This window comes from Theropithecus gelada, chromosome 3, assembly GCF_003255815.1.
Source record: "Theropithecus gelada isolate Dixy chromosome 3, Tgel_1.0, whole genome shotgun sequence".
Taxonomy (NCBI): Eukaryota; Metazoa; Chordata; class Mammalia; order Primates; family Cercopithecidae; genus Theropithecus; species Theropithecus gelada.
In genome coordinates, this window is record NC_037670.1 from 131278085 (window position 1) to 131290060 (window position 11976).

The following is an 11976-nucleotide window of genomic DNA, read 5'->3' on the forward strand; positions in this document are numbered from 1 at the left end:
TTGTCTTGATAATTTCTTTTGCTGTGCAGAAGCTCTTAAGTTTAATTAGATCCCACTTGTCAATTTTTCCTTTTGTTGCAGTTGCTTTTGGTGTCTTTGTCATGAAATGTTTGCCCATTCCTACATCCAGGATGGCATTGCCTAGGTTGTCTTCCAGGGTTTTTATAGTTTTGGGTTTTACATGTAAGTCTTTAATCCATCTTGAGTTGATGTTTGTATGTGATATAAGGAAGGGGTCCAACTTCAGTCTTCTGCATATGGCTAGCCAGTTTATCCCAGCACTATTTATTAAATAGGGAGTCTTTTCCTTGTTGCTTTTGTCAGCTCTGTCAAAGATTAGATGGTCATAGATGTGTGGCCTTATTTCTGGGCTCTCTGTTCTGCTCCTTCAGTCTGTGTGCCTGTTTTTGTACCATTACCACGCTGTTTTTGTTACTGTAGCCTTGTAATAATATAGTTTAAAGTCAGGTAACATGATGCCTCCAGATTTGTTCTTTTTGCTTAGGATTGCCTTGGCTATTTGGGCTCTTTTTTGGTTCTACATGAATTTTAAAATAGTTTTTTCTAGTTCTGTGAAGAATGTCATTTGTAGTTTGATAGGAATAGCATCAAATTCCTTTGGGCAGTATAGCCATTTTAATGATAGTGACTGTTTCTACCCATGAGCATGGTATGTTTTTCCATTTGTGTCTTCTCTGATTTCTTTGAGCAGTGTTTTATAATTCTCATTATAGAGATCTTTACCTCCCTGGTTGGCTGTATTCCTAAGTATTTTATTCTTTTTGTGGCAATTGTGAATGGGATTGCCTTTCTGATTTGGCTCTTGATTTGGCTGTTGTTAGTGTATAGGAATGCTAGTGATTTTTGTACACTGATTTTGGATCCTACAACTTTGCTGAAGTTGTTTATCAGCTGGAGGAGCTTTTAGGCAGAGACTATGGGGTTTTCTAGATATAAAATCATGTCATCTGCAAACAAAGATAGTTTGACTTCCTCTCTTCCTATTTAGATGTTCTTTCTTTCTTTCTTCCTCTTGCCTGATTTCTCTGGCCAGGACTTCCAATACTATGTTGAATAGAAGTGGTGAGAGACGGGTTCCTTGTCTTGTGCCAGTTTTCAAGGGGAATGCTTCCAGGTTTGCCCATTCAGTATAATGTTGGCTGTGGGTTTGTCATAAATGGCTCTTATTATTTTGAGATATGTTCCTTCAATACCTAGTTTATTGAGAGTTTTTAACATGAAAGGGTGTTGAATTTTATTGAAAGCCTTTTCTGCATCTATGGAAATAATCATGTGGTTTTTGTCTTTAGTTCTTTGTGAGAATCAAATTTATTGATTTGCATATGTTGAACCAACCTTACATTCCAGGGATGAAGCCTACTTGATCATGGTGGATTAGCTTTTTGATGTGCTGCTGGATTCGGTTTGCAAGTATTTAGTTGAAGATTTTTGTATTGATGTTTACCAAGGATATTGGCCTGAAGTTTTCTTTTTTAATGTCTCTGCCAGGTTTTAGTATCAAGATGATTCTGGTCTCATAGAATGAGTTGGGGAGGAGTCCCTCCTCAATTTTTTGGAATAGCTTATATAGGAAGGGTACCAGTTCTTCTTTGTACATCTGGTAGAATTCAGCTGTGAATTGATCAGGTCCTGGGCTTTTTTTGGTTGATAGGCTGTTTATTACTGTTTCAGTTTTGGAGCTCATTATTGGTCTGTTCAGGGAATCAGTTTCTTCCTGACTCAGTCTTGGGAGGGTGTATGTGTCCAGAAATGTATCCATCTCTTCTAGGTTTTCTAGTTTGTGTGCATATTTGTAGTAGTTTCTGATGGTTGTTTTTATTTCTGTAGGGTCAGTAATAACATACCCTTCTTCATTTCTAATTGTGTTTATTTGGATTTTATATATAGAGAGAGAGAGAGAGAGTACTTTATATATATATTAAGGTTAGTTAAGTCTTCTTGTTGAATTGAACCTATTACCATTATGTAATGCCATTCTTTGTCTTTTTTTATCTTTGTTAGTTTGAAATCTGTTTTGTCTGAAATTAGGAGAAACCCCTGCTTTTTTTCTGTTTTCCATTTGCTTGGTATATTTTCCTCCATCCCTTTATTTTGAGCCTATGAGTGTCATTATACATGAGATGGGTCTCTTGAAGACAGCGTTACTATTGGGTCTTGCTTTTTTATCCAGCTTGCCACTCTGTCTTTTAAGTGGGGCATTTAGCCCATTACATTCAAGGTCAGTATTGATATGTATGGATTTGATCCTGTCATTGTGCTCTTAGCTGGTTATTATGTTGGCTTGTGTGGGTGCTTTATAATGACACTGGTCTGTGTGTTTAAGCATGTTTTTGTATTAGCTGATAGCAGTTTTTCCTTTCTATATTGAGTGCTCCTTTCAGGGTCTCTTGTAAGGCAGGTCTGGTGGGAATGAATTCCCTCAACATTTGCTTATCTGAAAAGGATCTTATGTCTCCTTCACTTAGGAAGCTTAGTTTGGCTGGATATGAAATTCTTGGCTGAAGATTTTTTATTTAAGAATGTTGAATATAGGTTCCAAATCTCTTCTGGCTTGTAGGGTTTCAGTGGAGAGGTCCACTGTTAGCCTGATGGAGTTCCCTTGTAGGTTACCCACCCTTTCTCTGTAGCTGCCTTTAACATTCTTTCCTTCATTTCAACCTTGGAAAATCTGATGATTACGTATCTTGGGGATGATCTTCTTGTGTAGAATCTCGCAGTTCTCTGTATTTCCCAAATTTGACTGTAAGCCTCTTTAGCAAGCTTGGGGAAGTTTTCATGGACAATATCCTGAAATGTGTTTCCAAGTTGTTTGCTTTATCCTCCTCCATTTTAGGGATGCCAGTGATCTGTAGATTTGGACTTTTTACATAATCCCATACTTCTCAGAGATTTGGGGTTTTTTTTTTTTCATTTCTTTTTATTCTCTTTTCGTTATTTTTGTCTGACTGTCTTATTTCAGAGAACCAGTCTTCAGGTTCTGAGATTCTTTTCTCAGCTTGGCTTATTCTGCTATTAATACCTGTGATTGCATTGTGAAATTCTTATATTGTGTTGTTCAGCTCTGTCAGACCCATTAGATTAATTTTTATACCAGCTATTTCATTCTTCAGTTCCTGCATCACTTTATTGTGATTCTTACTTTCCTTGGATTGGGTTTTTCCATCCTCCTGAATCTCGATGATCTTTGTTCCTGTCCATATTCTGAATTCTGTGTCTGTCATTCTAGCCAGTTCAGCCTGGTTAGGAACTCTTGTTGGAGAACTGGTGTGGTTGCTTGTAGAACATATGACAATTTGGCCATTTGAGTCACGAGAGTTCTTTTGTTGGTCCTTTCTCATCTCTGCATGTGGGTGCTCCTTTAACCACAGTTGTAGATTGAGTACAGGCAATAGAATTATTTTCTGGATGTTTTCACCAGGCCGAGGCTTTGTGCAGGGTCTTTATTTGAAGCTGACTTCTTATCCCTGGTTTCAGAGGGAGGTATGTTAGTGAGGTATTTTTGGTGTTGAAGCTTTGAGGTGTGATCCAGCAGGTGGCACTTAGGCTTATTGGTCAGTTGGTAGACTCTTGCTTGGTTGTTTGGCTCCCCCAGGTTACCTCACAGTTGCAGCCATGTTCCCTCTCACTGCTCTGAAAGTGTGGGTTTCTCTTCCCCTTGAGTGCTGGCTGTAGATCATGACTTGGCACTCCTCGGATGCCCACTGCAGCTCTCAGGTAATCTCAATGTTTATGTTCCTTCCCCAACTTGGAGGCAGCAGAGGAAGGGACTGTGGTAGTGGTTGTGGCCAAGGGTCATTTGCTTGTCAACTGGGAACTCCACCCCAGAGAGATGCAGATCAGCAGTGGCTCAGTGCAGTCAGCCCAGGATGGAGAGTCTGTGCTATTGGCCCAAGCCAGGGGTTTCCTGTCTTTTGTCAAGCAGTGTGGGGGATGTGTGGGACGCACAGGAGACAGACTGGCCTCCTCTCCTTGGGTCAACTGCAGCTTGCTGGAGGTGTAAAATCACCCTTTCTAGGTGTACAGTTCTATGAATTTTGACCAATGCATCAGTCATGTAACAACCATCACAATTAACTTATATAACATTTATAAGCACTTTAAAACTTTTGACGCATGTTAATCAAATTATCTACTGGTAACATTATATGTATTCCTATCTACCATCAGTTTATAAAACGTGTACATTGGATATTGTCCTTAAAAGACTAAAAAAAAAAAAAGTCCAGTTTGTAGGTAAATTTTCCATCTCATTTTAAGTTACATTTGTTTGAGCATTAATGAAGTTGCGTATTTTTTCATAGGTTTATCCGTTTTTATATCTTACAGTGTGAAGTTTTGTTGTTTTTGGCCTGTATTTCTAGCCAACTATCTCTTTCTTATTGATTTTTAAGAACTATTAGAGGGCTGGGGTTGAAAGAGTGATCTGTCATGTTGCAAATACATTTTCTTTTGTCATTAAGCCTCTTTTAATATTATGTATAGCTTTTTTTCTCTCAAAAGTTTTAAGTTCCTGTAGTCTCACCATCTTTTCCTCATAAAGTCCACCATGGAAGTCATCTTCATAAAGTCCTTTCCCACTCCATGAATATTTAAATATTTTCCCTTTTTACATTTAATTCATCTGGAATTTATTTTTGGTATATCACATGGAGTAGAATTTTATTTTCTCCCCCAAATGATGAGCTACTTGTCCTAGTCCCATTTATCAAATAATAGACCTTTTCCGCACTAATTTGAAAAGTCACCTGTATTATATATCATATTTATGTATTTAAGTATGTCTCTGAACTTTCCCTTCTGTTCCACAAAATTTCTTGTCTTTTTGGGAGAAAAATAGATACTGGTTCACACTGTTTTTAATAATGTAGTTTTATAAAATGGCTTAATATCTGGTTTGGCAAGTACTACTTTTCATTATTATACTTTTTCAAAATGTTCTCTCAGGCCTTAATTATTTCAGATGAACTTTAAACCATATCTGAGTTTAAACACCCAATAAGAATTTGTATTGAAATTTTATGTTTATAGATTAAGAATAATTTATATCATTATAAGCAGTCTCATCACTGAGGGATGTTCAAAAACTGACTCATTGCTCTTCAGAGATTAAAGTTTTATAATTTTTTAAGCGTATAAAAATTACAAATTATAAAAATTATAAAAATATAGGTTCTACATGTTTTATGTGTTAGTCCTAGGAATCATGCTATTGTTGTTACCATTGATTATAGCATCTGTTTTTGCATTTTACTTTCCAACTTGTGGATCCTATTTACAGCATTCTATTTATTAATTTTTATAAAAAGCTAGTTTATTAAAAACTAGTTACAGTAATATTTTATTTTTTTCCTTCAGTGTTACAAGACAATTAGGTCATTTGTAAATAATAAGTTTACCTTCACTTTTCTGATTTTACTTTATTTTATTTATTTATTTAGAGACAGAGTCTTGCTCTGTTGCCTAGTTTGGAGTGCAGTGGTGTGATCTCAGCTCACTGCAACCTCTACCTCCTGGGTTCAAGCAATTCTCTTGCCTCAGCCTCCCAAGTAACTGGGATTACAGACACTTGCCACCACGCCCTGCTAATTTTTTTGTATTTTTAGTAGAGACAGGGTTTCACCATGTTGGCCAGGCTGGTCTTGAACTCTTGACCTCAAGTGATCCACCCGCCTTGGCCTCCCAAAGTGCTGGGATTACAGGCGTGAGCCACTGCGCCCAGCCCACTTTTCTGATTTTATCCTTCTTTTTCTGGTATTTCATTATTTAGAATTATTTTTATAATTTCAAATAATTCTTCACATTGTTATATTTTAATGACATATGATATCATATATTTTTAAATCAAAAATAGATGTTAACATAGTACCTTATGGTGAATTAATCCCTCAGCTTTAGCATAAACCTTATTTGGCTATGGTGTATTAATCTTTTAACATTATACTCAATATTATTTGAAATATTTATATATATAATCACTAACTTTAGTTTTCTTTAGTATACTATCTTTGTCAAGTTATGGTATTAAGGTTGGGTTATTCTCCTGTTGTAAAATTGAGACTTGCATTTTTCTGTGCTTTGGAACAATTTAAATGGCATAATCGTACCTGTTGCTTAATAAGCAGACTTAACTCACCTGTATCACCTGCTCCAAAGCTTTTTGATGAGCCATCAGCCATGGTATTTTTTAAAGCCCTCTCTCTCACTCAGTGTTCAGAATTTGTATTAAAATTTCAAAGTTCATGTAACAATTTTGATTATCAGACAGTGAAAAGCTAATTCATCTGTTTTCTTAGACTTGAACAGAGTATAAAATAAAGATGAAAACTACATCTCAAACACATTTCCATTAGTTCTATGGATTTCATTAGTTCTTGGCAAACATTATTTACACTTACATAAAGTTTATTGATTCCACTATGATGTTCAAAAGCTGACTCACTGCTCTTCGGAAATTACAGAAATTTCTACCCTCAATCTCTTGGGAAAGAAACCGAATTTAAAAGGTAGAGTAAGAAATAAGATGAAACTTGTCTGTATCAATTAGTTTTCCTTGAGCACTCCCTGGATATACACAACTACACGAAAGTATTTAAGAGATTATAAAAACAGTTTCTCATCAGAGGCAGGGACCTACCTTGTTTGTGATGGTTTCTCTTCATGGACAGGTAATGCTATGTACATTTCACTACATCCCTGTAATCTTCAGCCTACTTGTTAGTTACCATAACAACAGTAACAGCATTTTCTTCTCCTTTATGCAGGACACCTGTGTTAAGGCTTATCTAGCCCTTCGTCATCACACAAACCTACTGATCATCCTGTTCTCCATGATGCTGATGACCGGAATGCCCCAGTTAACAAGCAAAGAAGACATTGAATATATCCGGGATGCCCTCACAGTGGGGAAAAATGAGGAGGATGCTAAAAAGTATTTTCTTGATCAGATCGAAGTGTGCAGAGACAAAGGATGGACTGTGCAGTTTAATTGGTTTCTACATCTTGTTCTTGGCATCAAACAAGGAGAAAAACATTCAGCCTAATACTTTAGGCTAGAATCAAAAACAAGTTAGTGTTCTATGGTTTAAATTAGCAGAGCAATCATTGAACTTGGATTTCAAATGCAATACACATTGTGAAAGCTGGCATTTCAAAAGTATAGCTCTTTTCCTACCTGAACTCTTCCCTGGAGAAAAGATGTTGGCATTGCTGATTGTTTGGTTAAGCAATGTCCAGTGCTAGGATTATTTGCAGGTTTGTTTTTTCTTATTTGTCTGTGGCTTTGGAGTATACTCTCGGTTTAAACAGACTAATGACTTCCTTATTGTCCCTGATATTTTGACTATCTTACTATTGAGTGCTTCTGGAAATTCTTTGGAATAATTGATGACATCTATTTTCATCTGGGTTTAGTCTCAATTTTGGTTATCTTTGTGTTCCTCAAGCTCTTTAAAGAAAAAGATGTAATCATTGTAACCTTTGTCTCATTCCTTAAATGATGGTTCCAAACAGCTCCTTAGTGTCTGCAGGTGTTAGTGGTGTGCTAAAAGCAAGGAAAGCGAGTTAGTCTTTTCAGTGTCTTTTGCAATTAAGTTGTTTTATCACGTACAACTAAAACACACAAACGCAACAGGGGAAATCCGAACCGCTGTGCCTTGACCTTCCTCTGCTGGTCTTGTTCCAGGGTTATGAATATGAAAAAAGAGAGATGAGACTTTTTGTGTCAACTCTGTCCACAAGAGTGAGTTATCTAGTATGATTAGTACAGCTTTCTCCTGCATGGCAGCAGGTTGTAACTACAGGGCCCCTTTTATGCCTGACATTTCTTCTCTTCCTTTTTCCCTGCCTCCCTTTTTCATCAATTGCGATGCTCCCACAACTCTTTACAGACTTGTGGAATCTTCAAGAACACTTTTACTCTAGAACTCAAAAATTAGTTGAAAAAGAATTATTTCTCAAGAATTATTAGAATCTTAGGTACTTATTTGTAAAGATGTTTAGTGATTTTTTTAAGTGTCTTATTAAAGGAGGCATTCTAGAAAATATGAATTAGTTTCCAAATACCTTAATTTTAAACTTTGACCTGAACAGTTTCTTCTTTTTTTAATGGAAGAAGATATTTGATATCTTAAAACTATTCCAAGTTAGGAAGAACACTACTTGTCTTATCCATTTCCCATTTAAAGGGCTTTTAAACTTTGACACATCCTTCAGATTTCCTAAAAATAATTGAGATATCTTACTTTAAAAATATTTTCATCTCTTAAATATCTTGTTATTTATTGGAGGTATTGTTTAACCTTAGAGAGACCATTAAATTATTTATAAAATATTGTGTAATTACCTGTAGTTAATACATTACATAGAAAAAAACTCTATGTTAACAGTGTCTATGTTTAAGTATAATCAGATATAAATATATACTTAATTTTTTAATTTTAAAAATAGATACCTGTTTGACTTTGAGGTAGTCCGGACTTTTTTTTTTTTTTTTAATGTGTGCAAAAGCCCAGTGGTTCCTAAGCCTGGCTGCAAAGAAAAATCCACAGGGACACTTTTTAAAAACACCCTTATCAGCCTGGGCAACACAGTGAGACCCCATCTCTTTAAACAAACAAACAAAAAAAAAGCTGGGTATAGTGGTGTGTGCCTGTAGTCCCAGGTACTCGGGAGTCTGAGGCAGGAGGATTGCCTGAGCCCAAGAGGTGGAAACTGCAGAGAGTCATGATCATGTCCCTACACTCCAGACTGGATGACAAAGCGAGACCCTGTCTCAAAACAAATAAAAAATAAAAACACCCTTGGCTGAGTTCCATTCCCAGGTTGTAATTTAATTACTGTGGGATGAGGCCCAGACATCAATATTTTTCTAGATTCTTTAGGTGATTCTAATTCACAGCCAGAGCTGGAAGCCCTGCGTGGCCTTTGAAGGTCTAGATGATTCTTCTTCCTTGCCCTTTGAGCTTTTTCCCGTCTCACAGGTATCTAGAAAAAAACTCCTCTTCTTTGGCAACCTGTCTGTCCTTTTAAAATCACACTCTACCCGCCTGTACGGAGGACCATGCCCTATAATGAAATGTTTATTCCTGTCTGTAAATGGAGGATAAACATTTTGCGGCACTTCTGGACCAACTATTCCCTACTATTCTTTTGAAGAAAGGCAGGAAGAGTACTTTCTAATTCAGAAGAGGATGTTTTCACTATTCTGATAAACAATAGCCAAGCTCAGACCTTGTACAGATTCTTCTTTTTATTTGAATTGCTGAAATAATTTCTTGATGATGAAAAAAAAAGATTAGAGAGGAATATATTTATATTTAGCTTATTGGCACATGTGCATACATATTTCCTCTTCAAATGAACCAGTTCTTTCATTATGCCTATATAAATATATATACACACACACACACACACATATATATATATCACAGTTGGGCTTGATTCTTCCATATTCCAAAGAGGATAATTTCAGCTCTATAATCTTACACATAAATAAAAATCATCTTTGTAGGCTTCCTTCCTTTACTGTTCCCGGTGAATTACATGACCAACAACTTCTATACCTTTGAAAATGTTCTAGAACTAGAATCATCCTGCTGCTGGGAACTACCCACAGCTCTATCTTCAATGCCAAATGAAAACACAGATCACAAGTCAGATGAATCAGGCCAAAGCAACTTTTATGTTTATCTAGGACTGGCAACATAATTTGCAGAACCCAGTGAAAAATCAAAATGCAGGCCTATCATTCAAAAATTATTAAGAAATTCAAGATGGTAACAGCAGTTGTCACACCAAGCACAGTGCCCTTCTGAGCATGAGGCTCTGTGTGACTGCATGGGTCCATGAGACCAGCACTGTGTGCGTCTGAATGATGGCTTTGGTGTTCAGTTTAGCACACATGGTCTACCACGTCTGCATGAGTAAATATAGTGCCTGGGTCAAAATGTTGCTTCTGTTCAAATTGAAATACCTCATCTCTATGGCTGTACATTAGGACCTAGAACAGTGGCCCATTGCCCTTAGACTGGAATCATGTTCACTGAAATAAACCTAAGCAGATGTTGTAGACCTACCCCCAAAGGACTGCCTTTGACTGCTTCAGTGATACTTTGATGAAAGTATGGGGAAGTGGAGACATTATAGATAAAATATATCAATTCCCAGAGAAAACTCTTGACTTAAAAACTTAACTGTAGTAAATATATCTTTTTCAGGTGATTAATTTTTTTAAAAAAGATTACATATAGGAATTCTGCAGTATAAGTTGGAGGCTGTTAGTGCTCTATTAATGGAAATTAATTATTTTTTAAGTAAGTCCAAAAAATTATCTAGAAAGTAAGTTTCCAGAGCAAATCTGACCTAGCATTTGGTATGCTAGGCTCTGCTTTTCATGATTTTGAAATAAATTGATAATTAGACTTAACAATATAAAGAAAATAAACTTGTATTTTTAAGTGTTCTGTTGGTTTATTTTCTGTTTCATCCAACCCAATAATTCTGGTCAATAAATTTGGTTCTAGTTTGGGTGCTTGTCTGCATATTCTCAAAGATTCATTTCAGGACAGGTATCTGGGGAACATAAAACACACACCTTGGCCAGGCATGGTAGCTCATGCCTGTAATCCCAGCACTTTGGGAGGCCATGATGGGCGGATCGCTTGAGTCCAGGAGTTCTAGACCAGCCTAGGAAACAACATGGTGAAACACTGTCTCTACAAAAAATACAAAAATTAGCCAGGTGTAGTGGCACATGCCTGTAGTCCCAGGTACTCAAGAGGCTGAAGTGGGAGGACTGCTTGAGCCCAGAGGGTCAAGGTTGGAGTGAGGCATGATTACGCCATTGCACTCCAGCCTGGGCAACAGAGCAAGACCCTGTCTCAAAAGAAAAAAAAATCACTGAGGGGCCACTACCTACCAGACGCTGTGCTACATACTGGGGATTCAAATATGGAGCAAGATTGACCTAGTCCTGGTCCTTACCATGTTTATAATATGTTAGCAATAGCTGATACTTCATAATGGGTGCATGTTTGTTGTGGGTTGAACTTTGTCCCCCAGAAAGATATGTTGAAGTCTCAACCCTGGTGCCTGAAATGTAACCTTACTTGGACATAGTTTCCAAATAAGGTCATAACAGATATAAACAAGTTAAGGCAAAGTTATGAGAGTGGCCCCAATCCAAGTAACATCCAAGGTGAGTGCCATGTGATGGAGGCAGAGATGCGTCTACAAGCCAGGGAACAACCTGGGGCTACTAGCAGCTGGAAGATGCAAGGAAGGATCCACCCCTAGAAGCCTCCAAGGGCGCATGCCCTGCCAGTGCTTTGATTTTGGATTTCTAGCCTCTGGAAGTGAAAGAATTTGTTTCTATTATTTTAAGCCACCAGTTTGTGGCACTTTGTTATGGATCCCTAGGGAACTAAAATAGTGTCAATAACCAAAAATTTTGTGGAGGCTTTTATTTTTTAGTAGGGGGACCACAGAGTTTATGTAAGTAAATCTCTTTTCTGCTGTTAACAAAAAGATTGCATGCAAAATATGTGAAGTGCTAATATTCTTAATATATAAAAAGGTCTAATAATTCAATAAGTAAAAGATAAATACCTTATCAGAAAATAATTCACAGGAAAAGAAATATGTGTGGCCAATAAACTTATGACAGCAGACCCCCAAGTCATGATTGATTAAGCAAATGCAAATTAAAATAATTTAAGTCTCTTTTCCCTATCAGCTTAGTAAAGATTGGTAAAGTCCAGAATGGGTACTAATTTTAGAGAAAGGGCACTCTATCAAACTGTTGAAAGCAGTGCAACTTGGTAAATTCATGCATGGCATTTTGACAAAACTTATCAAAATCAAGGTACCTATTCTCTGACCCAGCAAGTCCACATTCAAGAATTTATCCTTCAGAAATTATTGTGCAAGTGTGGGAAGACTTATGGTCAAAAATAGTTG

General features: G+C 36.8%; 1 protein-coding gene across 3 annotated transcripts in view; it reads left to right on the top strand.

Annotated features, from left to right (window-relative positions):
- The window catches only part of PIK3CG (phosphatidylinositol-4,5-bisphosphate 3-kinase catalytic subunit gamma), a 42632-nt gene extending 33551 nt beyond the window's left edge, over nt 1-9081 (top strand). The window contains exon 11 of one of the 3 annotated variants that reach the window (XM_025379812.1): nt 6783-7494. In XM_025379812.1, coding sequence (XP_025235597.1) covers nt 6783-7061 — 279 coding nt within the window. In that variant the 3' untranslated portion in view covers nt 7062-7494. Of the gene's footprint in view, nt 1-6782 lie in introns of all 3 variants that reach the window. The other 2 variants (XM_025379813.1, XM_025379815.1) reach the window with 2 other exon arrangements.
- The last annotated feature ends 2895 nt before the right edge of the window (nt 9082-11976 follow it).